Source organism: Haliotis rubra, unplaced genomic scaffold (genome assembly GCF_003918875.1).
Source record: "Haliotis rubra isolate DU_JTF1 unplaced genomic scaffold, ASM391887v1 Scf78, whole genome shotgun sequence".
NCBI lineage: Eukaryota > Metazoa > Mollusca > Gastropoda > Lepetellida > Haliotidae > Haliotis > Haliotis rubra.
Window position 1 is genome coordinate 557,159 of NW_025767501.1, and position 25,974 is coordinate 583,132.

At 39.9% G+C, this 25,974-nt stretch overlaps 2 protein-coding genes across 2 annotated transcripts; one reads left to right on the plus strand and one right to left on the minus strand.

Annotated features, from left to right (window-relative positions):
• Positions 1-237: 237 nt before the first annotated feature.
• Positions 238-10,171, minus strand: LOC124260867 (dephospho-CoA kinase domain-containing protein-like). The gene is given in 7 exon segments (XM_046695191.1): positions 238-817; positions 1,002-2,058; positions 3,131-3,218; positions 5,534-5,714; positions 5,717-5,760; positions 8,290-8,418; positions 10,150-10,171. Coding segments are annotated over 6 exon segments (756 nt in total). The 3' UTR covers positions 238-817; positions 1,002-1,766.
• A 144-nt stretch (positions 10,172-10,315) lies between these two features.
• On the plus strand, positions 10,316-24,592 carry LOC124260868. Its single transcript, XM_046695192.1, is given in 5 exon segments — positions 10,316-10,613; positions 22,108-22,170; positions 22,172-22,311; positions 23,051-23,702; positions 24,182-24,592. Coding segments are annotated over 5 exon segments (999 nt in total). The 5' UTR covers positions 10,316-10,517; the 3' UTR covers positions 24,230-24,592.
• Positions 24,593-25,974: the final 1,382 nt, after the last annotated feature.

A 25,974-nucleotide genomic window follows, 5' to 3' on the forward strand; every position in this document is an offset into this window, starting at 1 on the left:
TAGATTACAATATTAAAATTAAAACGTTCAAATGAATTAATGCAATGTTGCATTAAATCGACCGGCCAAACATGATTTCAAGCGGACCCCATAGAGTTATGTCCCTTGGAGCGCTCTTTATGAATTTCCTACGCACAACTTGTGATTGAAACCAGTTCGGTAAACACCGACAACACCGCGTGCAACAGTTTTTGATGTATGGAGTTTTACATTCCATATATGGCAAGTGTTCTCTGTTTGGAAGCTGCCTCGAAGTTTCAATTATCGATTTCAGGCAAGTCGTAAGGGATAATATGTTTATTGCATCGATAGGATGCTAAAGTGAGTGCATATGCCCCAATATATATAACACAGGCCAAAATATTGTCGAAAATGTGTGAAATTGTGCCTTAAGGTTAATTACAAAAGGTAAACAAGGGCATCCTGTTTATCAGAGATATTCAATCATGCACCACTTAAGTGTTATACAAGAAATTGTTTCGAAAAATCTTTCAGACGTTGGTATTGTAAACCTTTGTGTCAACATGAATCTCATCATTTAAGACAGGACTTTATATTAGTGGAGTATGAACCTTTATATAGGGGCGGCCATACTATATCAATGTTCAAGCTATTTATTCATGCAAGGGAATTCGTTTCTTTGGGAAAGTGAAAGTAGGATATCACTTTTTACATCATTTTAACAAAACATAAAAACTTCATACTCATGTGGTCATGGGATGTCCAGTGGGAACGCTGAATATCGTGTAAACTTCACATAAAATTATTATCTGGTTTCAACAAGCCAGACAATGAAGCTCTGATAAACTCATAAAACCTTGAATACTGACTGACTGACTGAGTTGAGTTTTACACCGCTTTTAGCAATATTCCAGCAATATCACGGCGGGGGACACCAGAAATGGGCTTAACACATTGTGCCCATGTGGGGAATCGAACCCGGGTCCTTGGCGTGACGAGCCAACGCTTTAACCACTAGGCTACCCCACCGCCCCTAAAACCTTGAATAACATCTGACTACTAAAGAGAAGCTGTGAAATTAAGGCACAATGTTTCCACATAAAAGCAGCTCTTCATTGGAAATAACAAACAAGAACTGATCAACATTATTTTGCAACAAGTGGCTCCTTATGAAACACTGTATTGCCTTTCTTAATGTCTTCAGACATTTTATAGTCACACGGAAACAGACAATATTCCTGAGAAAGATTGATTATGCCAACATGTTCTTTCGGTTTCTAAGATTCATTATAATGGCTGGATCCTTTGCATCTATCAAAACAAACACATTTGGCATCAAATAATAAAACAGTGGAAATGTAAACATGTCTTAACTGATAAAAATATATTTTAATATTAAAAACATCTCAAAGAAGAACATTTACCAATATTTACTTCAAATAACTCCAGCATATAATGTAATGAAATTATAATTTTCTTCTAAAACTTACTCATATATACACCTTAAAATCTTTTTAAAATATAATACCCAAGAAAAAGGATAAAAAACATGGTTATCATGCTTTTGTCATCCTGCATGAAATATACTTTTCAACTTTTTGACCAAATATCAAATTCACAGCACTGGATGGAAAGTTATTTAACTAACATGGGAATTGTGCTACCCATTTGCTCAAACTTAATCAAACGGATGTTTCTTACTTAAACTATGAGTCGTTGAAATCAGTTGAACTGGGCACATCATATTACCAGCACAATTATTAAGCTCTGAGATCTGGGGGAACACATGGGAGGTCAGTAAGATTTCATTTCCCTGAATACAACTGTTTGTAGATGTAGTTGACGAAGAAGAAGGTGGAGAGGAGGGCCATCACCAGCATGGTTCGGATGCGCCAGTGCGCGCGGGACCGGTGCAGCTTCTTGTGCAGCTCCACCACCTGCGTCTCTGTCATCTCCACCGCTCCGCTGTTGTCGACGATGTAAGTGGCACGCTTGCACTTCTCCGATAGCGCCATCTGGGAGCAGATCCTGGAGTCAGCATCAGGTCGGGACAGGTTGTTCCTTGCCATCAGGCGCTGCATTTGTTGTCTTTCTGAACTGCAAGAAGACATATGGGGGTAACTTTGAACCACTGTCACCATCACAAAACTGTCACAATCCATGTACAAACCCCATAGCTTGCTGGGACCTCTTCTAACCCCGTATTTTCATGGGACCTCTGACCCATGAAGGTCTGGGTTAGAATGAACCTTCAGTAACCCATGCTAGTCGTAAGAGGCAATCGTGTGGTCAGGCTCGCTGGCTTGGTTGACACATGTCATCGGTTCCCAATTGCGCAGATCGATGCTCATGCTGTTTATCACTGGATTGTCTGGTCCAGACTCGATTATTTACAGACCGCCATACAGCTGGAATATTGCTGAGTGTTGCGTAAAACTAAACTCACTCACTCATGGGACCTCTTTTAACTCAGAATATCCATTGAAATTCTTCCAGCTTAAAATCTCCACACAACCTCTCCAAGCTTGAATCCTGAATCCCTCTTTGAAACACAAAATTTTTATGGGACCTCTAGTAACTCAGAATATCTACTGCAATTCTTCCAAATTAAACTGCTCATGCAACCTCGCTAACCTTGAATCCCGACTGGATCTTGTCTCATCCAGAATCCTCACAGGATCTGTTCTAACATGGAATTCCCATGGATCCCCTTCTAACACAATACCCTCATCCACCCTCTCTGAAACCAGAATACCACATACCGCCTCCATGGTGTAGTGGTTAGAGTGTCTGCCCAGAGAGCAGAAGGTAGCGGGTTCGATTTCCGGCCACATCATACGAAAAGACGTTAAAATATGGTACTTGTTGGTCTCTGCCTGGCCCTCGGCATTAATGGGTACAACAAGGACTGGTCGGCTCAGAGTCAGTATAATGTGTCTCAGTGGGGTATTCATGCTTAACTGCTGCATGGTATCTCAGTGGGCTAGCACTATAAAACCAGCTTAAGTCTGGGCTAGTATAAACATCAACACAATGATACACACATATGCACGTCGTCATATGAGCGAAATATCTGAAGTACGACGTTAAACCCCGTTTCACCTCACCTCACCAGATTCTCACTGAAGGAATTCATACTAAAGAGATATCAGAAGACTATGTTTCTTACCAGGACACAACGACTGTGTATGTCATGTAAGGCACCATCTTGCCACTCTCAAACAGCAGGGGAGTGTCCAGCACCACAAAACTGTACCCTGGAAGTCATCACAACATTCAGCACACATACAAAACATGGCAGCTTTTGTATGCAGAAATAAGTGGTTCTCAGTGATGACCTCTGACAACATACACCTACAATGCTCACCTGACTTATGAACAATTTCAAGATGCTTCATCCTAATATGTTACCAAGAATAAAACCAAATGGCAACCACTTAAAAAAGTAATCTCTTCCGAATGTATGTATGCACTTACTTGAAACATGTAGAAAGGCTGGTAAGCGGTGGAATCTATAAGATATGGTTTTTTTAACCTACTTCAATTTTGTTTTACAGAATTTTCGTTTTGATTCATGTCAGCAACCATTATTCTGTAATGTGTAATGGTTACTATATACAACTATGCCAAATTGAATTAATAAACTAGAGAACGGTTCTTAAGATATTCCAATTCGTACGTACGGACGGACGGACGGAGCCTAATACTATATCCACAGCTTCGCGCTAAACGAAGTGAAGGTCACCAAAATCCACTGGTCCCTGCGCCTTCCCTAGATAAAGCTTGGTTTTGAATATGAAGAAAATCCAGTGAACGGTTCTTGAGATAGCTTAACATGCAGGCAAAAAGGGAAAGTCCCCTTGTGACCTTGAAATGAAGGTCAAGGTCACCAAACCTGACTTGGACCTTTCTTATAGAGTGATGAACCTAGGTACTAAATATGAAAAGAATCTAGTTAACGGTTCTTAAGATATTCCAATTCGTACGGACGGAGCCTAATACTATATCCCCCGCTTCGTGCTAAAATCGCGGCGGGGGATAATTAAACAGATGACCCAGCAAATGCCAATTTATGGGTTTCAAGTCATGAATTTCCATGAGCACAATTATAAGAGGCACCATAGCTGAGATATTCATTTCAGCTTCCAAAATGAAAATATTCCAAAATACAGTTGAGCACCGTTGTGTCGAAACTTTAATAACTCGATATCTCGGTTGTCTCGATATAACATATCGGTCCTAGCAAAATCCTTCATAATTTATCATTATTCAAGCTCTTTTAACTTGATACGGATGTCTCGATATTTCGGTTATCTCGAAATAATTTCATGGTTCCAACAAGCAAAATTACCCTTTTAACTCGATATTTGCAAAGAAACTCGATATTCGCCCACCTTTCATGGGCAAGTATCCCTCTGAACTGAGGTTGTTTCCACACGCTTACACACGGTGCGGCATGAATCAAAGGGTTGCGGTAGTGTAAACTAATCAGGGCTAATTGAGTTGAAGGTGTCACTTGTTTGTTATTTAATTAGGATTAATTAAGAAAGAATTAACAGAGGCCCAGATAAGCTGCGTGTCCGGGTAAAATACGCATAGAAAATTTCCAATTACGCATTGAAAAATAATTCTTGCATACCAATTACGCATTTAAAATGTTAGATACGCAAAAAGTTTAAAACAAATGCGTACGGAATATATTTATAAAAATCGCTTGCCTTATGAAAAAGACATCGATTGCTATCAAGTTGTACTGTTAGTATAGGACAAGTGTTGTACTGTCAGTATAGGACAAGTGATTTTTTATGAAATCCTTTCCATATTTAAGTTGGTTTTGATTAGGTATGACATAAGGCAGAACATACCTGCTTAGCAAACTTACTCAATGACATAATACTTAGGTGAGTAAAATGACTGAAATACGCACATATTTGAAAGCAGTGGGTAACGGAAAATGAAATACCCACTCAACATTCATAATACCCACTCCAAAAAAATACAGTGGGTACAGTGCCCACATGAGCTAAATCTTATCTGGAGCTCTGATTAATTAGTAAGTACTCACTGACTAAACAGTACTATTCACGGATTATAGTTTCGAATCAAAACATACTGAGAAGCGTTTTGTTTTCTTTCATAGTGATATGCCATGATATGCCCTGGTCTGATGTCTCGAAGTTCGGATAACTCAATATTTTTTCTTGGTCCCATGAATATCGAGACAACGGTGCTCGACTGTATATCTAATGCTATTCACATACTACATGGTTTTGGTGGTTTAATTTTCATAATGACACACGAAAAAAAGCTGTTTAACCTGAATGATGTGTGAGTGAATATGGTTTTACGCCGCTTTTAGCAATATACTAGAAATAACATGGTGGGGAACACCAGAAATGGGCTTCATATATTGTACCCATGTGGGGAATCGAACCCAGATCTTCGGCATGATGAGCAAACCTATTAACCACTGGGCTCCCCCTCCGTTGATGAACACAATTAATGACACACTTTTATCAGCTGGCTCATCAGCCAGTGTACTGGGAATAAGATGCTGGATTCTTCAACTTACCCAGAACAAAATATTTGAGGAGCAGCCATAGCATCTTCTTGTAGATCTCCGGGTGTGTGAAGGAGTTGAGAAGTTGCCGCTTTTCGCCATCAGAGAAAATTGCAGCGCCCAGTTTGGCTCGATTCAGTGTTCCATCATCGTGAAAGAAGTCTTCACCAAAGTTTTCTCGGATCTTACACCAAAGTTTTCTCGGATCTTACACCAGGCAGGTTTGCCAGGCTCGACAACTGGAAACACAAATAGTCGGTCAAAATGGCCATCTTCCAGGCAGTCTAGTCACTGAAACATCTACCAGGGAAAGGAGCATGCATAATGTCGGAGCGTCCAAAACAGAAAGATTGCATCAAGGTCAACTCAGGAATGATCAGATGCTACACTGTACTTACAGTCAAACACCCATATTTAATTGTCTTCAACCTGATGTCTGTTGCCAGCCATCAAACATGTCACAAGCTCCAGTCAGTCGTACACTTTTTAAGAGTAAAACTATGACCGCCATAGGAGGTATTCTTAAAGCTGTCTCAAACCCTTCACAACCTTATCTTACTTAAAACACAAGAATAACTTAAGCTTTTTAGTGGTGGAGGTATTGCTGAAATAGCCAGTTTTTCATCTTAAACGTAAGGTAACTTAGTGATACGAGTTCTTGGGGAAGAAACAAAATGAAGATATTTTTCACTGTGACCCCTTTGTGACACTGAAAAACTGCTGGGACAGTTTCATTAATGGGCCTTCTGTATCTGACCCTTATACAGTGCAATATCTGTTACACACATGTAGAATTGCTGCTTTCTGTCTGACTTAAATACAGCATTTTCCCAGAGAAACTGCTTTCCCAAAGGATAATCAACAATTCTGATCACACAAATACAGCAGTAATTATAATTTCAAACAACACATCTTACTAAATTCTTAGAACAAGAGGCGACTAATGTGATCGGATGGTCAGGCTCGCTTACTTGGTTGACACATGTCATCATATCCCAATTCTGTCGATAGATGCTCATGATGTCAATCACTGGATTGTCTGATGAAGTCGTGATTATTTACAGACAACCGCCATACAGCTGGAATATTGCCGAGTGCAGCGTTAAACAACAAACCAACCAACTGCAGTCACACTTCTCAAAATCCAATTATAGAATGATCAATTGTTAAGGCACAGTTTGATCAGTAACTATCGAGGCCTCACGCATTCCTGCTACAGCAAATGAATGACAACAAAATGCCAATATCATACTTACAACCAAGAAAGTTAGATGTAAGATGTCAGGCAGTTACCTTGTCCAGGAATACATCCCTCAATATCCATACATAGCAACAATATTCCTTACATCATAAGCGGTACATAAATTTTTTGATGTTACATGTCTTTGTAACAATCAAAAATATAAAAATATCGGGATATTATATTCCATGTTCATCTCTCAGCTGATCGCGCAAGTTTCAGTTGTTTCTCATCAGAGTCATGTCTCATTAGTCAGCTGAGAAAGCACACGTGACATCTATGTTCATGATATCCACAGTTCTTTGAGAAATCAATCAACGTATTATCGGCTAATCCTTTGAATAAAATATGATGTTTTAACACAGGTATATTATGCCTGCTATAGTGAACCTACATACATAAACACTTTGCATGAATCCACTTTGCAACATACCATTGATTAATCAATCAACTTATTACTGGTTAATCCTTTGATGGAAGTGTTTGGCAACTCAACTGCCCATTCCTGCTCTGTTGCCACAAGCATATTACATAACATGAAATACACTCACTACACCAAACTTTCGTATAAGCCAATATTGAACTGAATAATTAAACCAGACAAGACAAGATGCCAAATAAAATAACTATACATCCTTGACACCCTCAGAGGCAGGGGTGAACATTATTGAGTTATTTAGCATAGTCTAGTTAATCCACTAATCAATACTTGTAACAAGTCAGCAAATGAGCATCAAGTGAAACGCAACAAATACACAGTTGTAGTGTTTATTCATGATAGCATGAATGCCTAGAAGGAAGTAGTAATTGTTGCATATACAATTTTCCTGAAAAAGTAATTTTCATTTCTTTTTTGAGTACATTAACTGAACTTCCTTGATGCGAAAATAATATACACACATAAATATATGAAGGTACATAATTCTAAATACACATCTACACACATATATGAATTTGCATGGTTAAGGTATTGGTGAGCATAATCTGATCAAATATGAGAATTTAAGGGGATCATCCGGGTTTTCAATGAGGGAGTCTCTTTATCTGTCCAAATCATAGTTTGCAGGGTAGATGATACTGACTGGCATCCTCTGTTCAACATGGGCTAACTAAAATGGCACTGAATGGACAACTAATGGTTGCAGTTTTGTTTTGCTTTAATGTATTGTACACATAAAGTAAATTTTACTTTTTTCTGGACTCTTTACTGGTCGTTTCATGAGAGGAAATTCTATGGTGTTTCGGCCAGTTTGATCATAGCCTTTACTAGCAAATTTGTGATGTTTTGCAGAGAAGTGTTAAAATTCACATCCTGTTGCAGAAAGTGGCCCTGAGTTGTTTGTACCAAAAAAAGAACATTTTCAAACACTTTTAGTAACAGGTTTATATAATTGTTTTATTGCCTTATAATATGTTTTGGCACACCTTACCATGAAGAAAAATAAAAAAATAAGCAGGTCATTTCACCAGGTGTACCTTTAAACTGGAAAATAGAGGGTGCTTCGACCTGGGCTAACTGCAAACTCACCATCCCTTGCAAGCTTGTCAGCGTCAATGACAGGGCAACCAAGTTGTCGGAATTTGTTGGAAACTGTAGTTTTGCCTGTCGATATTCCGCCTGTCAAGCCAACCAAAAAACATTTCTGACCGATCGAAGCTTGTTTATGTTACGAAGTCAACGTTGCACCTTTCCATTTCTTGAGAAAGTTGTATTTGTTAGAGTTACCGTCCTTGATATAATGAATGTGTTAGGGAGACAACTATTTATACACGTATAGAACGAGTACGGACGTCTGTCAATGAACATGTTTATTCAAATGAAACATTGAATATTGGAAATTCATGGAACATTTAATGGATTCAATTAAGGAAGATGTTTAAACCAATTGTCATTCTTAAACAATCAGACTGACTTTCAACACTATTTTGGAATCTATGCAAATAATCGGAAGCAGTGACACATATTATAAAGTTGTAATGCTCTCATGTTTTTCTAGAATGTGAGCTTGTCAAAGAATTCTGGTTTAATGTGGAATCATACCCGGACTCTTATCTTCATGAAGAAATTAAAGTCAACACTTGTGCTATATTCTTTTTGGTTTCCCAGCCAAATTTAAGTTAATGGATAATTTAATCTTGATATGTACAAGACATGTATTTTTAAGTAGCTTTAAAGGACAACACTCAGTTCATATTGTGATAAAAACCTTCACACAGATATATTCTATTGAAAAGTTCATTGCCCGCAAGAACAATAAGGGACTATGTTCGAAAAACAATGGGCTCCATTGTCTGATGCTTTTGAATAAGTCTCACGACTTCTCGCTTTTCATAATTATTGTTTCTATATTATGCTTGGTGTTTATATGCACTGGGAGCCCAGTAACTAACAATTTGTAACTTTATCTTGGCATGGTATGTTATTTACATTTCATGGCTTTTGTGCCCACTACTTTAACATGTTGTGCCTTAACTTTGCAGTATCAATTACTGTCTTTAAAAGGGAAGCTTCATCAATCCCAATCTGAGCCTACTAGTGAGGCTTAGTGTGTTAATACTAGACTTGAAATTGTCTCAATTACAAACTATTGCCTGTACTACCTGTAACCAATATTCCATCCATGTATACACCCACCTTCAGTTGGTATCCATGTAATCTGAATTTGCCGGAATTAAAATTTAAAAAGTTGTAATGCTCCTAGCTGCATGGTGATTTCCTACGCTTGAACTTTGTCCTCTTAAATAAACCACTGACTCCTGAACACAAAGGGAGTGATAATGGCTCTTGTGTTTGTAGAACAAAAAATAACCTGTGGAGCATAACAAAACTCAAAGCTGGAACAGGTCCGACTGATTCTAAGAGCTGACTAAGATTAAATCAGGACAGAGAGTAATTTCTGCAGATGATTTGGTGTTAGCAATGAAAGCATGGGATGGAAACAGTTGGTGATACAGCAAAGTTGATGGATACCTCATGTTCATCATGTGTACCATAACACGTCACAGTTGACAATGGTTCTGTGTTTGCTGAGCTAACAATTCAATTACTAATAATCAACAACTACAGAGTGGTTTGATTTGACACATTTTTTTATCTGTAAATCTTTGATCTTCTCCATGAAGAGACAGGTAATTAAGAATATCTTAATTCTTACTAAACATGCTGATCATAATGAAAAAAGTATTTGTAAAAAATATCAAGTGGTGTTTATTATGGTAGATTATTTCAGTGTATATACGAAGGCATGGAGCCAGTTTCTCCAACCATAATGGGTCTGTACACATTTTCACTCAGTGACATTTTAGCATTGTGATATATTATTAGCCATAACCCTCTTGGATCCTAATTTCATAAAAATAATTTTAATAACTTATGTAACACAAGTACAAGCTAAACTGCTTTCAGCCATTTTGGTTTTGCTATCCATTGCCCACAAATACATTTTGTAGAAATGTTGCGCAATTGTTTCACCAGACGGTCTAAGACACCGATTTGATTGATATTAGTAGTAACGAAAGTACTCTAGTATTATCCTATAGAGAAATATATTTGATCATGAACATGAACTATATTTGAAATTAGTTTTTTTATAAATCCGTAACCGTTGAAAGTGTAGATGTTTGCGCGAATGGTGCTTAAAGAAATAACCGGGTGACTAGAAAGTAAACGCTTATAGGAATCATTTTGTTGTATTTCCATGCCATTCGTTTCACGTGCAGAACATCAATATTTAACTCTGATTATTAAATTTCAAGATGTCAGCGCCCACGATACCCAAACATCACATACGAAAGGAAGTTTGTGTCACTCGCCCTGCATACCGTGAAGGCCGACTGGAAAAGGCAGTGAAAGTAAGATAATTTCACGAAAAACAACTTATTCAACTTATTATAGTGCATTGTTCGGAAAGCTGAAACTAACAATACGACGGGCCGACGTTCTGACATAGAGGCAGCACGATATTTTGTTTACTTTGTGCATCTCGACTAGTCTGTACCTAAACGCCTGTTTATGATTAAGGAATATTAGCTCAGTACTGTCACTAGGGCCTGCATGGAATTTAGCCGAGATTTGTGATGAAATCCGACAGTGATGACCCAAAATCTAACGTCCAACACTCGCGAGAACACTGGCTTCACCAGCTCAGACAGTTAAACGTCGGGTCTCCCTAATCTGAATGACGAATGACAGCGAATGACGAATGTATTTTTGCAACAGCTAAACGTCGGGTCTCGGGAGTACTGCACTTTACCGCACACTTTTTTCAGATTAATTAGCGCTGCTGGGGTTCCCTAACCCTAACCCTAAGGATCGTAGGGTGCCTAACCCTAAACCCTAACCCTAAGGATCGTAAAGGGTGGCATACCCTTACCCTAACCCTAAGGATTGTAAAGGGTGGCATACCCTTACCCTAAACCCTAAACCCTAAACCCTAACCCTAAGGATCGTAAAGGGAGCAGCGAGGGCTGCGCCCGGTAAAGTGCATTCTAGCCGGGTCTCCCTAATCTGAATGACGAATGACAGCGAATGACGAATGACAAATGGATTTTTGCACAATGAAGTCTCCCTTGTTCGTTGTATAGCCGGCAAAACATTTTGAAAATTCTTATTTTTTTCAGTTTGACAATACGGCAAAATTTCTCAACAATAATATATTCTAACCAGAGAAATATAATATAAAGGAACTCCAACTTAGATCAAGAGACATAAATGAAATGTAAATTTTACTGCTGAAAGAATTTGTTCCTAAAGGGTGTATATATATAGCACCTTGTTTAGTAACAGATTTTTAAACTTATCCTATCTCACGATTTGCACTTATCTCTCTTGCTTCGACGCTGAGTGGAACGAATGAGAACTTTTCCTGTAGGCCTATTTGGCAATACGCCCGTGTTCCCCAAGCTGCTCTCCTTATAGGACAGGTCCCTAGTCCCCGGCTAAGCGTGCAGCACATTCCCCTGTCTACCCACGTGACTACCTCCGGTGATCATTCTTCTTCTTGTCGCACCACTGTGTGGACGCATTGTGAGAGTTCTCAGATTTCCTTACAAGTTAACATGAGAAATATATCATGGGTAGTTGACCCTAAGTAGCGTAATTTTGCACACACTGTAACAATAATTACTTCCTTGGATCCCACTCGTCATGTGTGGGTTGTATTGACCTGTGTTCCTGGAGCAAACGTTGTCGGGAATGTGCTCCCTTATCAAGGACATTTTTAGAGCATATAGACATGCTTGCTCCAGTTGGCTGGCAGACAGAGCTCGTTACACTTCAATAGTTGATCACCCGACAAACCCCTGCTTTCAACGACCAGTATTAACTGCTCGTCGTCCGGAGATTCCCATGTCGGATGGTGATGATTTTATTGGCGCATCATCAGATGTCTACTCGTCGTTCCGCCTCATCAAAATGCTCTGTGTTGCCAGCTGACTCACACAGCCGATCTACATCGTCAAATCGTCGAACCGATTCACCACACCGAATCGGTTCGCCTTACCTAAAGGATTCACCAGACCGAACCGTTTCGCCACGGCATATGTGGATTACGACATCGACTCACATTTGCCATAATATTAAGACTGTTTCTTATCGCCGAAACGGTTCACATCATCGATTCGATTCACAGCACCGAAACGCCTCGCCTCGCAGTAACGGCTCTCTTTACCGAAACGATTCACCTCGTTGAACCATTTCACCTCGGCCGGAACGTTTCACCTCGCCTCACCGGTTCATCTGATCGTTCTAGATCTCTCCATCAGCTGAGATCAGTTAAACGTTTCTGATTACCGAACCGATACAAACCAGAAAGAAAATAGCTGCAACACATTTAGCCATCATTATACTATGCCAGCGGATTTCGCTTTAGACTTTGTGACGTAGCACTGCAAAGTTCTGTATTTTCAGAAATACCTAGCTTTCATTATTTTGCACATTTTGAGGTTCATTTTAGCTATGTTATATTGATAAGAAAGAACTAAGTATTACATTTATAAAGGTTACATGGTTTTGAAAATAATGCAAAAATTAACAAAAATAATGAATTATGGTATTATTCTCAACTTCTGTATATAATTTTGAAGTGCAGAAACTGATATAGATGTACTACATTTCATTACAAATGTACCTGCTTATTAAAATACTTGTTTTTATAGACAATTTTAATGTAATTTCTATGATAACATTGATATTTTATACTTATCCTGACTCATGCTTATTGCTTATCTCCTCCTTTCCAACGGTTTAATGGAAACTTGAAACCCTTCAAATTCACTGAAGCGATCGTACAATCAGTCGCCTACGGGATTCACTGTGGCTGTCAGTGGTACAGACTGATCGCTTACCCCCTGGAACCACATCTTGCTGCCTTACTGGTTGTCCAAACAGTCGAATAAGGGGATCACCTTCTCTTAATAACAAGTTAATTTATTAAAAGAAGTAAATTATGTAGATATAGTGGATTTAGATGATCTAGAATTCAATCTAGCGCGGTGGGCGAGCTGGCTAAGGCGCCAGGCTAGTGATCCAGCGAGGTTGAGGTGTCGGGATCGAGCCCACCTGTGACCGGGTGTAAAAACCTTGGAGTCAAGTTTGTGTGCAGACTCTTTCAGTGTTGTCACAACCCCTAGTGTACAGTACACAACCCTGTGCACTTAAAAGAACCCACGAATCTGTTGGTATTTGACCAGATGGTGGCCACATGATTACGTGCAAACACCTAGTTGCGGGTACAGCAACGTGCAGTGAACATGGACAAAGTACTGTGACTATGTGTCCCAGTCCACCCAGCTGTGAATGGGTACCTCGTTAGGATGAGAAAGCCACAATAACTCGGTGCGCCTAGTGGCTGCAAGAGTTGTATACTCCCCAGGGAGCTGAGATTGATAATGCGATGTGCCGTTGAGATTGACATCCAATGATCAAGGGAAAAAATACCAGCGCCTTGAGCATGCACCAGTGATGGATGTGTGCGTTATATAAATATCCTATAATAATAATATCCTATAATAGTTATATTGAAACGAACCAAGCTTAAGGTTAAAGAGAAAGAGATTGTAGTTTGCGAGACTTCAATAGTTGTAGCAGGTGATAATGGAATGAAGAGACATTTGAATTTTCTCCTTCTCGTAGCAGTCCGCTTTACTGACGACGATGCTGGTACATGGGATTGACAATCTGGTTTACCAGGTAGTTGATGTTTAGCAATGAAGTCCCACCTTAGTCCCAGATGGACTGCCACATGTTCTCCAGTGTCGAATCTCATGCGTGCAAAGTCGAGAGCATGTCATTCTAGCTGCTTGCTGTAGCTAATGCTAGGAGAAATATCGTTTTTTGAGATAGTAGCTCAAAAGTCGTGTCTCTGAGAGGTTCATAGTCGTCGCTGGTGAGGTGTTGCAGTTTAATATTGAGGTCCAATGCTGGGGCTCTAAATTTCTGCAGTTGATCCTCCAGTCGACATGATCTTAGAAGGGCGACGGGTTCTGGAACTTGTGAGTTTGACTCCCGAGTTCATTGTTATGACAGAGCTGATAGCTGCCACATATGTTGAAAGTGTTGATCCTTTCAGATGACAGAGATATTCTGCTTCTTGAGGATGAGTAGCTCTCACAGCTGAGAATCCTTTCTAGCAAATTGATCAAAGCTTTTCCATTTGTCATCGTATAGATTTTGTGTAGAACGTCTTAAGGCAAGTGTAACTGCCTTAGCTGCTCTAGTAGAATATCCTCTCTTTTTTAGACAGTGTGTAATATGTTCCATACGTGTAGTCAGAACACTGATGGATTGCCGTGTAGTTATTTCGTGTGAGGATGAATCAGTAGATTGGGCCAATCTGGTAGACTCTGCGTTGGTTCTCGCTGGCCAGTAAGGCGCGACCAAAATCAGTCGTAGGGCTTTGGTCAGAGCGATTTTTCATATTATCTGAGGCAGTTACTAGGTATTGGAGGTGGAAAAGTGTACACATTTAGACCTTCCCATGATATGGCTAGAAAGTCTAGCGTCCAGGCTAGAGGGTCTGGTACTTGTGAGACGAACATTGCAATTTGATGATTGAAGTGTGTCTCAAACAGGTGAGTGGTCAACCCTGTTCTCTCGTTATCAGTTGGAATGCTTCTGGGTGAAGCATCCATTCTATCGGAGATGGTCGAACTGGTCTTGATAACGTGTCTGCTGGGACGTTTTTCGCTCCTGGGATGTGACAGGCTCTTATCCACAGGTTGAGATTGTCCACCAAATTGAATAGTTGAAACAGCGTTGACTTTGTTGAGCCTTGTAGGTTTATGTAAAACGCTACTGTCGAGTTGTCTGTGTGTATCATGAGAAACTGGTCTCTCAGTACATGTGACCAATATTGAATTGCCTCGATGAGTGCCTTGAATTCTAGTTGGTTTGTGTGCAGGCTCCTTTCGCTTGGTGACCAAATGCCTGATGCAGTCTCCTCGTTGAAGTGTGCTCCCCATCCTTGTAGAAGTGCATCTAGAAAGAGATGTAGCCTGTAGGCCGGCTCTTGCAAATAAGTCCCGTCGCAGACGTTCGACTTGATTGTCCACCAAAGTAGAAATTCCTTCAGATGCTGAGGAACTGGTATTGCATGTCAACTTTTTAAGTGAGGGGTTAGAAAGCATTGAATCGTATGTAATTGTCCCTTTCCTCTGCAAGTCTGCAGTGAGGAGGCCTAGCAGTTTCTGCCAATCTCTTATCAGGAGAGGTTCGTTGAAGGTGGTGTGTAGACAATTCTGTAAGTTGTTCCACCGTTCCTCCGGATCTACTGTGTGATTCTGTGTGGTGAGGAACCGGATTCCGAGAAACTGTAGTTCCTGTGATGGTTCTATTTCCGATTTCATCCTGTTAACGAACCAGCCTAGTTGAGTTAGTAGTTGGATCGTGAATTCTAGCTGAAGTCTTAGCTGTGATGGTTTTATTTCTAGTAGATGGATCGCGTGAATTCTAGCTGAATTCTTAGCTGAAGTCTTATCCTGTTGCTGTGATGGTTTTATTTCCGATTTCATCCTGTTAACGAACCAGCCTAGTTGAGTTAGTAGATGGATCGTGAATTCTAGCTGAAGTCTTAGTTGCTGTGATGGTTTTATTTCCGATTTCATCCTGTTAACTAACCAGCCTAGTTGAGTTAGTAGATGGATCTTCTAGCTGAAGTCTTAGTTGCTGTGATGGTTTTATTTCCTCGTTTCATTTCATCCTGTTAACGAACCAGCCTAGTTGAGTTAGTAGATGGATCGTGAATTCTAGCTGAAGTCTTAGTTGCTGTGATGGTTTTATTCTTCGATTTCATCCTGTTAACCATTAGCAACCAGCCTAGTTGAGTTAGTAGATGGATCGTGAATTCTAGCTGAAGTCTTAGTTGCTGTGATGGTTTTATTCCGATTTCATCCTGTTAACGAACCAGCCTAGTTGAGTTAGTAGATGGATCGTGAATTCTAGCTGAAGTCTTAGTTGCTGTGATGGTTTTATTTCGATTTCATCCTGTTAACGAACCAGCCTAGTTGAGTTAGTAGATGGATCGTGAATTCTAGCTGAAGTCTTAGTTGCTGTGATGGTTTTATTTCCGATTTCATCCTGTTAACGAACCAGCCTAGTTGAGTTAGTAGATGGATCGTGAATTCTAGCTGAAGTCTTAGTTGCTGTGATGGTTTTATTTCTTTCATCCTGTTAACGAACCAGCCTAGTTGAGTTAGTAGATGGATCGTGAATTCTAGCTGAAGTCTTAGTTGCTGTGATGGTTTTATTTCGATTTCATCCTGTTAACGAACCAGCCTAGTTGAGTTAGTAGATGGATCGTGAATTCTAGCTGAAGTCTTAGTTGCTGTGATGGTTTTATTTCCGATTTCATCCTGTTAACGAACCAGCCTAGTTGAGTTAGTAGATGGATCGTGAATTCTAGCTGAAGTCTTAGTTGCTGTGATGGTTTTATTTCCGATTTCATCCTGTTAACGAACCAGCCTAGTTGAGTTAGTAGATGGATCGTGAATTCTAGCTGAAGTCTTAGTTGCTGTGATGGTTTTATTTCCGATTTCATCCTGTTAACGAACCAGCCTAGTTGAGTTAGTAGATGGATCGTGAATTCTAGCCAAGCTGAAGTCTTAGTTGCTGTGATGGTTTTATTTCGATTTCATCCTGTTAACGAACCAGCCTAGTTGAGTTAGTAGATGGATCGTGAATTCTAGCTGAAGTCTTAGTTGCTGTGATGGTTTTATTTCTTTCATCCTGTTAACGAACCAGCCTAGTTGAGTTAGTAGATGGATCGTGAATTCTAGCTGAATTCTAGCTGAAGTCTTAGTTGCTGTGATGGTTTTATTTCCGATTTCATCCTGTTAACGAACCAGCCTAGTTGAGTTAGTAGATGGATCGTGAATTCTAGCTGAAGTCTTAGTTGCTGTGATGGTTTTATTTCCGATTTCATCCTGTTAACGAACCAGCCTAGTTGAGTTAGTAGATGGATCGTGAATTCTAGCTGAAGTCTTAGTTGCTGTGCTAGTTGATGCGCAATTTGATGTGTTGCAGTACTGGGTAATGATGCACCTGAGGTGTGATGGTGAGAGGTGGTATCGCCTTCAGCTGAATCTCATAACCTTCTCGTAACACTTGTAGAACATAGCCGTCTTGTAGAATTCTCCAATTCTCCCAGTAATAACCTAGATGTCCCCCCACTGTCGAAGGTTCCACCTGTATCACTGGGGGAAGATCAGTCGAACCGAACCTGATCTTCACTGATGTGAGAAGTGGGAGCTTCCTGAAGAGCGGCCTTTTCCGGAGCGACCCCTGGAGTTGTCATGTCATCGACGAAAGCTGGTAGACTTGCCTCCGCAAAAGCTCGTAGCTTTCTTATCCTTGGCCTTGTGTATGCCTGAGAATTTCAAACGAAATTCACCTCGTCGTGACAATTGTCGATACATTTTAATCATCGTCTTCATAGATCTGATGAGCATCTGATCTCTGTTGTGCTGGCATACTTACAGTGGTGTTGCTCTAATGCTACCATCAAACAATGTGGATGCTGCCCAAGGCTGGCGCAGCAGAGTTTTGACATGATATTCTGACCAATTGCAGGGTGTGAGGAGTCCTTGTTGCCAAAGTAAAGTCAATCCTGCCGATGTAGATGCCAAGTGATCTGACCTGAATTCATGATCCTTTTTCTGGGTGACGAGTGCTGATAAAATCATTCTTTCAGTCCCCATGTTAGGGTTCTGGAAGTTGTTGATAAGAGCTTCATTAATAGCTCTAGATCTGCCTAACCCAAAGAAAGTGCGTCTAGTAGTTGTGTTGAAGCTCGCCAATCTCCTATCTTCCACTTTGTAGGAATGACATTTCTATTCATTGATGATGTGATAATTGTCATCAATCTCTGGCGCTGTGAAGAAAGGTTCCATACTGTGTAGAGGGAACTTCCTTGCGTTGAATATCGGCGTATGTTGACTCTGATGTCTAGAAGCATTCACGAATGCTGACAGATTCAATGCAACTTGCGATACTGGTTTAATAGGAGGGCCATAAGTGTATCCAAATCCTCATCCAAAATGCAATGAGTCTCGGCCGAGTTCGAGTTGTGTGTTGGCATAGATATCGGTATGCTGTCTGCAATCCACGATAATACCTCAGAGTCTGGGTATATACTAGAGTTGTCAGGTTCGAGCAGGGATTCAAGTTTCCACTAAACCATCAGAAAGGAGAATAATAATAAGTAATAAGTATGAGTGAGGATACAGAAAAATAGTTGATTTTTTATCATTTCAGTTGATAGCAATGGGGTTGCATACAATGCATATTTAGGTCTACACTTATAATATTGTTTCTTTAACAACCAACTCATATTTCTTCAGCAAAGTATGAAAGTTTGAGTTATCCCACAAAACAGGCTACACTTAGCTGATTTTTTTTCTCAACCCGTTTTTTAACAGATAATTTGAATAACAGTAGTAGAAGATGAAACACAGGATCACTTATGTGTTTTTTTGGTATTAGTGGTAGATGTATAGTATGGTCACATTCATCAGTAATTTACCTTATTAAAGTGTGCGTACATCCAGTTGACAGTGGAAAATAAACAGTGTATGTTTGTAAACTTCTAAAATATTTTTGATGTTGTCTGAGAAATACTTTAACTTATTTACACAGGAGACAGCTGGTCAGCTAGAACCCCAGCTCCATTCAAGAAAGATGTAACGGCTACTTCATGATATTCCAGTGTCCAAGCCTGACATCCTAATCTCTGAGCCCCCAGTTAGACCCTGTGGAGGTGATGTTTACATATACAAAGCTGACTCTACAAGGGACCATGAGAAAATGGACTTTCGTTTTGACCAGTATAGATGGATATCAAAAGGCTCGAATAATCATTCCAGCAGAAAGAAAAAGCATGCAGTACTTAAGCGGTACTACTACATAAAAGATCCAAATGGCAAGAGTAAAGATTCTCTCGCAGGATTCAAGAGACTTGTTTACTGTCTCAGTGAAGAAAACAATGGAGTGTTCCTTATCCATTACCTCGGCAATGCATCCCTTGCTAAAGATTCACCACATAGAAACAGCAAGCACAGTACAAAAGTATTCATTGCAACTAAGAAATCGGGTTTTGCTGACATACATGATAAAGCAGATTTGAAGATGCCGCAAGATCTGTATAAACACTTGCATGAACACTCTCCTGCACATCCTATGCCCAGCATACCAGTTGCTTGTCCCAGGAGTAAGAAGCAAGTAGAAAATGTCTGTCTCTGTTATCGTGGTGAAAAGAAACTCTGCAACGATGAGCTCTTTAGCTTATATGAACTTGGCCTACATACTGGGTTCATCCATAAAATGACACTGTTGCCTCACTTGCTTGTGTATGTAGGAAACACCAGTGCAATTGCCTTTGCCAAAGACCTCATGAAAGAAAGTGCTAAAGATAAAACCTTGCCACAGTTGTTGTCTTATGACACCACATTTAATCTGGGTGATTTTATGTGTCTCCTCTTGTAATGAGAAACATCTTACTAGAGGGTGACCCCATATTTCCAGTAATGTTCCTTATACATGAAAGGAAGTTAGAAAAGGACCATGCTGAGTTTTTGCTTGAGGCAATTAAACTGATACAAGGTGACTGTGCTTTTCCAAACATTCCAGTTATGACAGACAGGGAGAAGGGAATTACTGGTCCTTTGCAGGATAAATATCCTGGTTTGATTAATGTGTTATGCAGAAATCACATTTTACATGATGTAGAAAACTGGGTTAAACGAAAAGGAGGCCGGAAGGATGATATTAAAGTCTTGAAAGGTGATATTGAGAGACTCCTTAATACAAACACAAAAGCAGATTTCCAAAATATGTATGATCTGCTTCATGTTACCTGGACAAAAGCTTTTCTGGAGTATGTTGAAATTTATCTCAAACATGGCCTGCTGCAACATGGATGCAACTTCATAACTTCCCAGTGTGCTGTGTTCGAAGGAGGAATTACAAACAACATGAGCGAATCCTTCAACAGAGTTATTAAACAACAGACAGGATGGAAAGAATGGCCGATCGATGCTCTTGTTTTGAGACTTTATTATCTTCAGAACTTTTACTTGTATGAATTTACAAGAGCACTTCAGGGAATTGGAAATTATGACCGAAAAGAGAAATTCAGAGGCAAGAAGCTATTGTTTTCTTGAGAGTTCTTACAGGGATCTGCATTGAGAAAGGTCATATTGGATTTTCACCACAGACATCATCTTTCTCGGTGTTAAATGTGAATGGCAAAGGTGTCAATGCTGTTAAACTTTTCCCTTTACCATCTTCTTGCACATGTGCTAGCACAGGTATGTGTTACCACATAATAGCAGTTCAAACTGCAGTTAGTAATGATGATGACAGTGGAAAGAGAATGCTACAGTTTGTCTGAGAGCTGGTTTGTTTTAACACATTACAAATATTCTGCTCATTATCATTCCCTGCCACAAAGTAGAAGGCAGGTATAGGGAACCACATCCGTGCGTGTGTGAATCGCCCGTAAGTCCCTTTATTACCCTTAAGATAAATGTGTCAAATTCTGATTTGTCAAAAGCCAAAGCATACCAAACCATGTAGGCGGATTTGCCAGGGTGTAGGAACTGTACACCCCATCAAATCTGTCACTACTACACAGGTTGTACGAATGACCTTGACCTTAGATATAATGTGGCCGCCAAACGGCTGATCTCTTCGAAATTTTAGTGTTGGCGTATACAATTATGTGTAGAAACAGAGTAAAAAAATTGCCATAATTTCTTATTTGTTGGTGTCAATAAATATAGCATTCTGCCGATGATTGAATGTTGTTGTTTACAGATAAGCTAAATAAATTTGTCACACGGTGTTTTGAAAGGGTGTACGGGACTGGGAGGCTTCATTGTGCAAAAATACATTTGTCATTCGTCATTCGCTGTCACTCGTCATTCAGATTAGGGAGACCCTAAACGTCGTGTTCCTACTAAGGTATACACCGACTATACCTTGGTAGGAACACGACGTTTAGCTGGCTGAACTATGGTTTCACGAATCCTTTGCAGGTGTCTTGTAAATGAAAGGGCCGAATAGAGATTCTTAGAAAATATTTTTCAGTGTTTTGTGACTGTAACCTTATACTATACAGTAATATATTAATGTATGATACATTTACCTGGCATAATGCCATGGCCACTGATAACTGTAGGTTGTAACACATACTGACAAACAAAAATTTCAATGAGCAAACACATTTGGTTTGTGAAAGGTAGAGCAGATATAGGCTAGTGCGCGTGCATTGCATGACGATGAAATTTATTCCGCGCGTAGTTGCACACGCCTTGCTCATGAGACTCTCACGTCGGTGTAGAAGTCGCACTACACTTGATCGCGGACAACCTGGAACCCCTTCGCTAACAATGGCAAGCACCAGTGGGCCGCACTCATACATGCTAATATGGGTCAATTGTCCGTCTCTGGTGGGGTTTTCCATTACTGACATGCTTTTGTTCAAAAATTCATTATCTGCAATGTAGGCAGTGGGATGGTGAGGTAGCCAAGTGGTTAAAGCATCTGCTCATCACGCCGAAGACCAGGGTTCAATTCCACTCTTGGGGTCAATGTGTGAAGCCCATTTCAGTTGTCCCCCGTCATGATATTGCTCAAGTATTGCTAAAAGTGTTGTAAAACCTTACTCTGCCATAGATAGTTTAAATTTGGGAATTCTTGGTGAATCAAGAAGGTCAAGTTCCTTACAACAGAAACTTCCATAGATGAATGGAGATTTTTGTTTCAAGTTCGACAAAGTTCTGTAAACTCAAATTTCCCAATGTTGATGACTTCTGAAATAAGAGTATAACTGTGACTCGCCTTATGTTCCAGGTTTACACTGTTAACCAGGAGTCCAAGTATCTGCTAGTCCAAGGGGTCCCCGCTGTAGGGGGCTGTGGAGGAGCTTGTCAAGTTGTTTGCAGTATATGGTGCAATCGAGGAATACAGGATCCTTGATGACTACCCTGCTGAGGAGTTTACAGAGGTCTACTTATTCAAATTCAAGAAGATCCAGTTTGCCAGGTGGCTGTTATAGCAAATAATATGTACCCTTCAGGCCTTGTCTTATCCAACTCTGAACTAGTCATAAAAACATAACAGTTCTGTTTCTACTTCATTTATTATGTCAGGTATAATCAGCCAAAAGTAATTTCAAAACGAAATCAAATTCAAGAATGTATTTTGATGTATAGCTTACATTGTGAACTGTAAAAGGAAGATGACAGATAATGTAGCTTATTGCAACTCTGTTATCACACACTGGCTCCAAATTAAAATACTTGGAACTGAATTTGTGTGAAAACTTAATTGTATGTATAGTGTAGCCACATGACGTTTACAAAGAAGTGGAAATGAATGATCTATTCCCTGAACTTGTATCAGTGGTAGTTGTGATCTTGTCCTTGTTTCTGTTGAGTGGTGGTGGGGTAGCCTGGTGGTTCACGTTTTTGCTTGTCATTTTGAAGAGCTGGGTTTGCTTTCCCACATGGGTACAATGTTTTGAAGCCCAATTCTGTTGTCCCTTCTGTCATATTACTAGAATATTGCTGAAACAGCATAAATACACACACACTCACTCACACAGGCTGTTATTTGAAGCAGAACAGAATTGAGAATTCTCCAAATGTTATGTTAAAATCTGTTTCCCCAGACTATCAGTGGTTTTATGGTATCACTTTAAGAAAACCATTTTGAAATTTATTAAATATCTTTTGGATTGTGTGATTCATCATGAACTTACAAATATATGTGCAGAAGAAATTATCCAACCAAGTGGCAACAGATCTCAACCAGCCTATCAAGGCACAGGGTTCGAGTCATCAGAGCACCAAGGAGAAATTAACTCTGTCTCTTTTGACAAATTGTGGTTACCTCCCCCTCCAGTGGATAGGGGGCCTTCAGGATTTAGGCCGCCTGCTCACAGTAGGTATGAATATGCCTGGGTTCAAAGCTCCCATGCTACCTTACCAAGTAATTACGATGGTAGAACTGACCAATCAGAATCTCTTGCATGGTCACGTGACCCTGGGGTTCAGGGGCAAAGGAATGACCAAAATATGGACAGATTTGATCAACAGACCAAGGACAGTAATGAAGAGTCAAAAGAGAAAAAGGTTGATAAGCCTAAGTCAGGTGAAAAGGTAGTGAATGGCTTGATAGTTAGAGAATACAAGAAAACTGGCAAAGTTCCCAAGTTTATTCCAAGACAGGCACTGAAAAAGACTGGTGTTACAGTTGGAGAATCACCCAAACCGAGGCCTGAGAGTGATGCTTTGAACAAACAGATCCGTGTGAATGCGTTTACTCTGGCCGACACACAGGGCCCTACCATGCCAGGAAAAGGTGATCAGACAGTCAAAGTTCATCCTGGTGCCCAGAAGGCTGTCAATCAAACTGTGAAAGACATCAGGAAGCGCATCTCAAAGGTGGGTCAGGCTTACAAATTAACCATTCAGGCTTCTAAACTCCTGATACAAGCAGGAAAAGTATTCAAAAAGGCATACTGATTTCAGGTTTCTTGATGTTGAATGTTAATAACAACCTGGAGTCGAGAATGGAAAATAATTTATACACCTGCCATGGGAGTATTTGTGGACTGTATACATTGTCTCGTTAGGGTCCAAATAACTTGAAGCATCATCTGCTTATACTTTGCAGTCAAAGTTTTCTAAGGGTTTGCCCAATATGAAGTCTATGGGGGAGATTGTCAGGTCTGATTTTATGGAAATGGTCACAAGATACTACTCTTGGATCAATTGCCGAAATTCTGTTTCTTTGGCAGTCATAGAAATCACTATGAGCATATAGACTTTTGTGATGTGCACATAATGAAGTGAAAAACATGCTTGTTTATTATGAGAATAATCCTTGTGAAGGCAGCTAATCATGCAAGATTCTGTTTCAGTTTATAGCGGAAAAGGTTCCACAACAGAAGAAGGCCAAAGAAAGTTGAGAGATGTCATGGAGAAAGTGGAGTAGTCTAGTGTTTGAAGCCTGGCTTATTAAGCCACAGTCCTGGGTTTGATTCTCACACCTTGGAACCATGTGTGAAGCTCCTTGATGATGTTACCCAGTGTTGTGTCAGGAATACTGCTAAAAGCTACATGAAGATCAACTGAATCACTATTCAGTCAATTCAGTGTATTGCTAAAGTGTAATAGCTGTTCTGTACAGAATCTGAGAGAATGTTACAATACTTTCAGCACATCAGGCAGGTTTTATGTTGAATCCTTTTAGATATGTGTCCAGTGAGCAGTTGGTTGGTTGATCTCCAGATGAGTCATACAAGGAGATTAAAAGATGGTACTCCTTATTACCCTGCCTGTCTGTCATCATTAAGGGGATAGAGACAAGGGCTTGAGGTATGCCATTTAGAAAGTGGTCAAATGTAATATACACAAAAAAGTCAGTGATCTAACCCACTCGCCACCGCGATGGAAGTCTGACAATTGGTAGTTAAGATTACATACTTTGTGTACCCATCTGACAAATGTAAATTGGCACGGCTCCCACTGACAAAAGCTATGAATCAACGTTGCTATTTAGAAAGTACACAAAGTTCATGATCTAAACTGCCATTTGTCTGACTTCCATTTTTTGTGGGGGCGGTGGGGTAGCCTAGTGTTTAAAGCGTCACGCTAAAGACCCGGGTTCGATTCCCCACATGGATACAATGTGTGAAGCCCTTTTCTGGTATCCCCTGACGCGATGTTGCTGGAATATTGCTAAAAGCAGCGTAAAACTAAACTGACTCACTCCATTTTTTTGTGGAAGCTGCAGTGGCCAAGTGGGTGCTGGGAATTAGCTACCTGACCCTGAGAGTGTGGGATCAAATCCCAGATGGGACTCTACCCAAAATGTACGTGTTTAGTTTTACGCCGCACTCAGCAATATTCCAGCTATATGGCAGCGGTCCGTAAATAATCTAGTCTGGAGGAGACAATCCAGTGATCAACAGCATGACCATAGATCTGCGCAATTGGGATACGATGACATGTGTCAACCAAGCCTGACCACCTGATTCCATTGGTCGCCTCTTATGACAAAAATGTACTAGAATCTGTTCTTTTTGTGAAAGTGTACCCCAAAATATAACATGTTACAAGGACTAGAGGGCTTGGAGCTGTCAGAATGAGGTATGCATGTTAAACTGCAGTATGGTATGTCAGTTGGATAGCACTTTGTAACAGACATTAGTATGGACTTGTACTCAACGCCACCCATGTACATGTACATTGATATATGAGAGCAAAATTCTTGACTGCAACCTCTTTCTCCTTATCTATTGGAAGTGTAACAAACTTGACAAATACAGCAGTGTTATTAATCATCCTGTTTGTGGCTCCTTGCAAGGGAAGACCTGTTCATATTTTGCCATCGTGACAGTCAACTCTTTTTCAGGGTAAATCAAGATGTTTAGCTGAAAGGATCTCTTTATCCAGTTTATAGTCCAAGGGTGTTTCCAAATTAGTCCATTGATAACTTCTATTTAACACCATATACAACTCATTATGCTACATTTAAAAAATTAAAGGAGAATACGAACGAAAACAAAACTTTTGATATATTGTAAAGGATATTCTAAAAGTCACATTCCGTGATTAAAATTGAACAAAAAGTTTGTAAAATAGCAATAAAAACACACAAAAACGTACTCGTATTTCCGCCTATTACGGAAACACCCTGAAAGTTAATGAG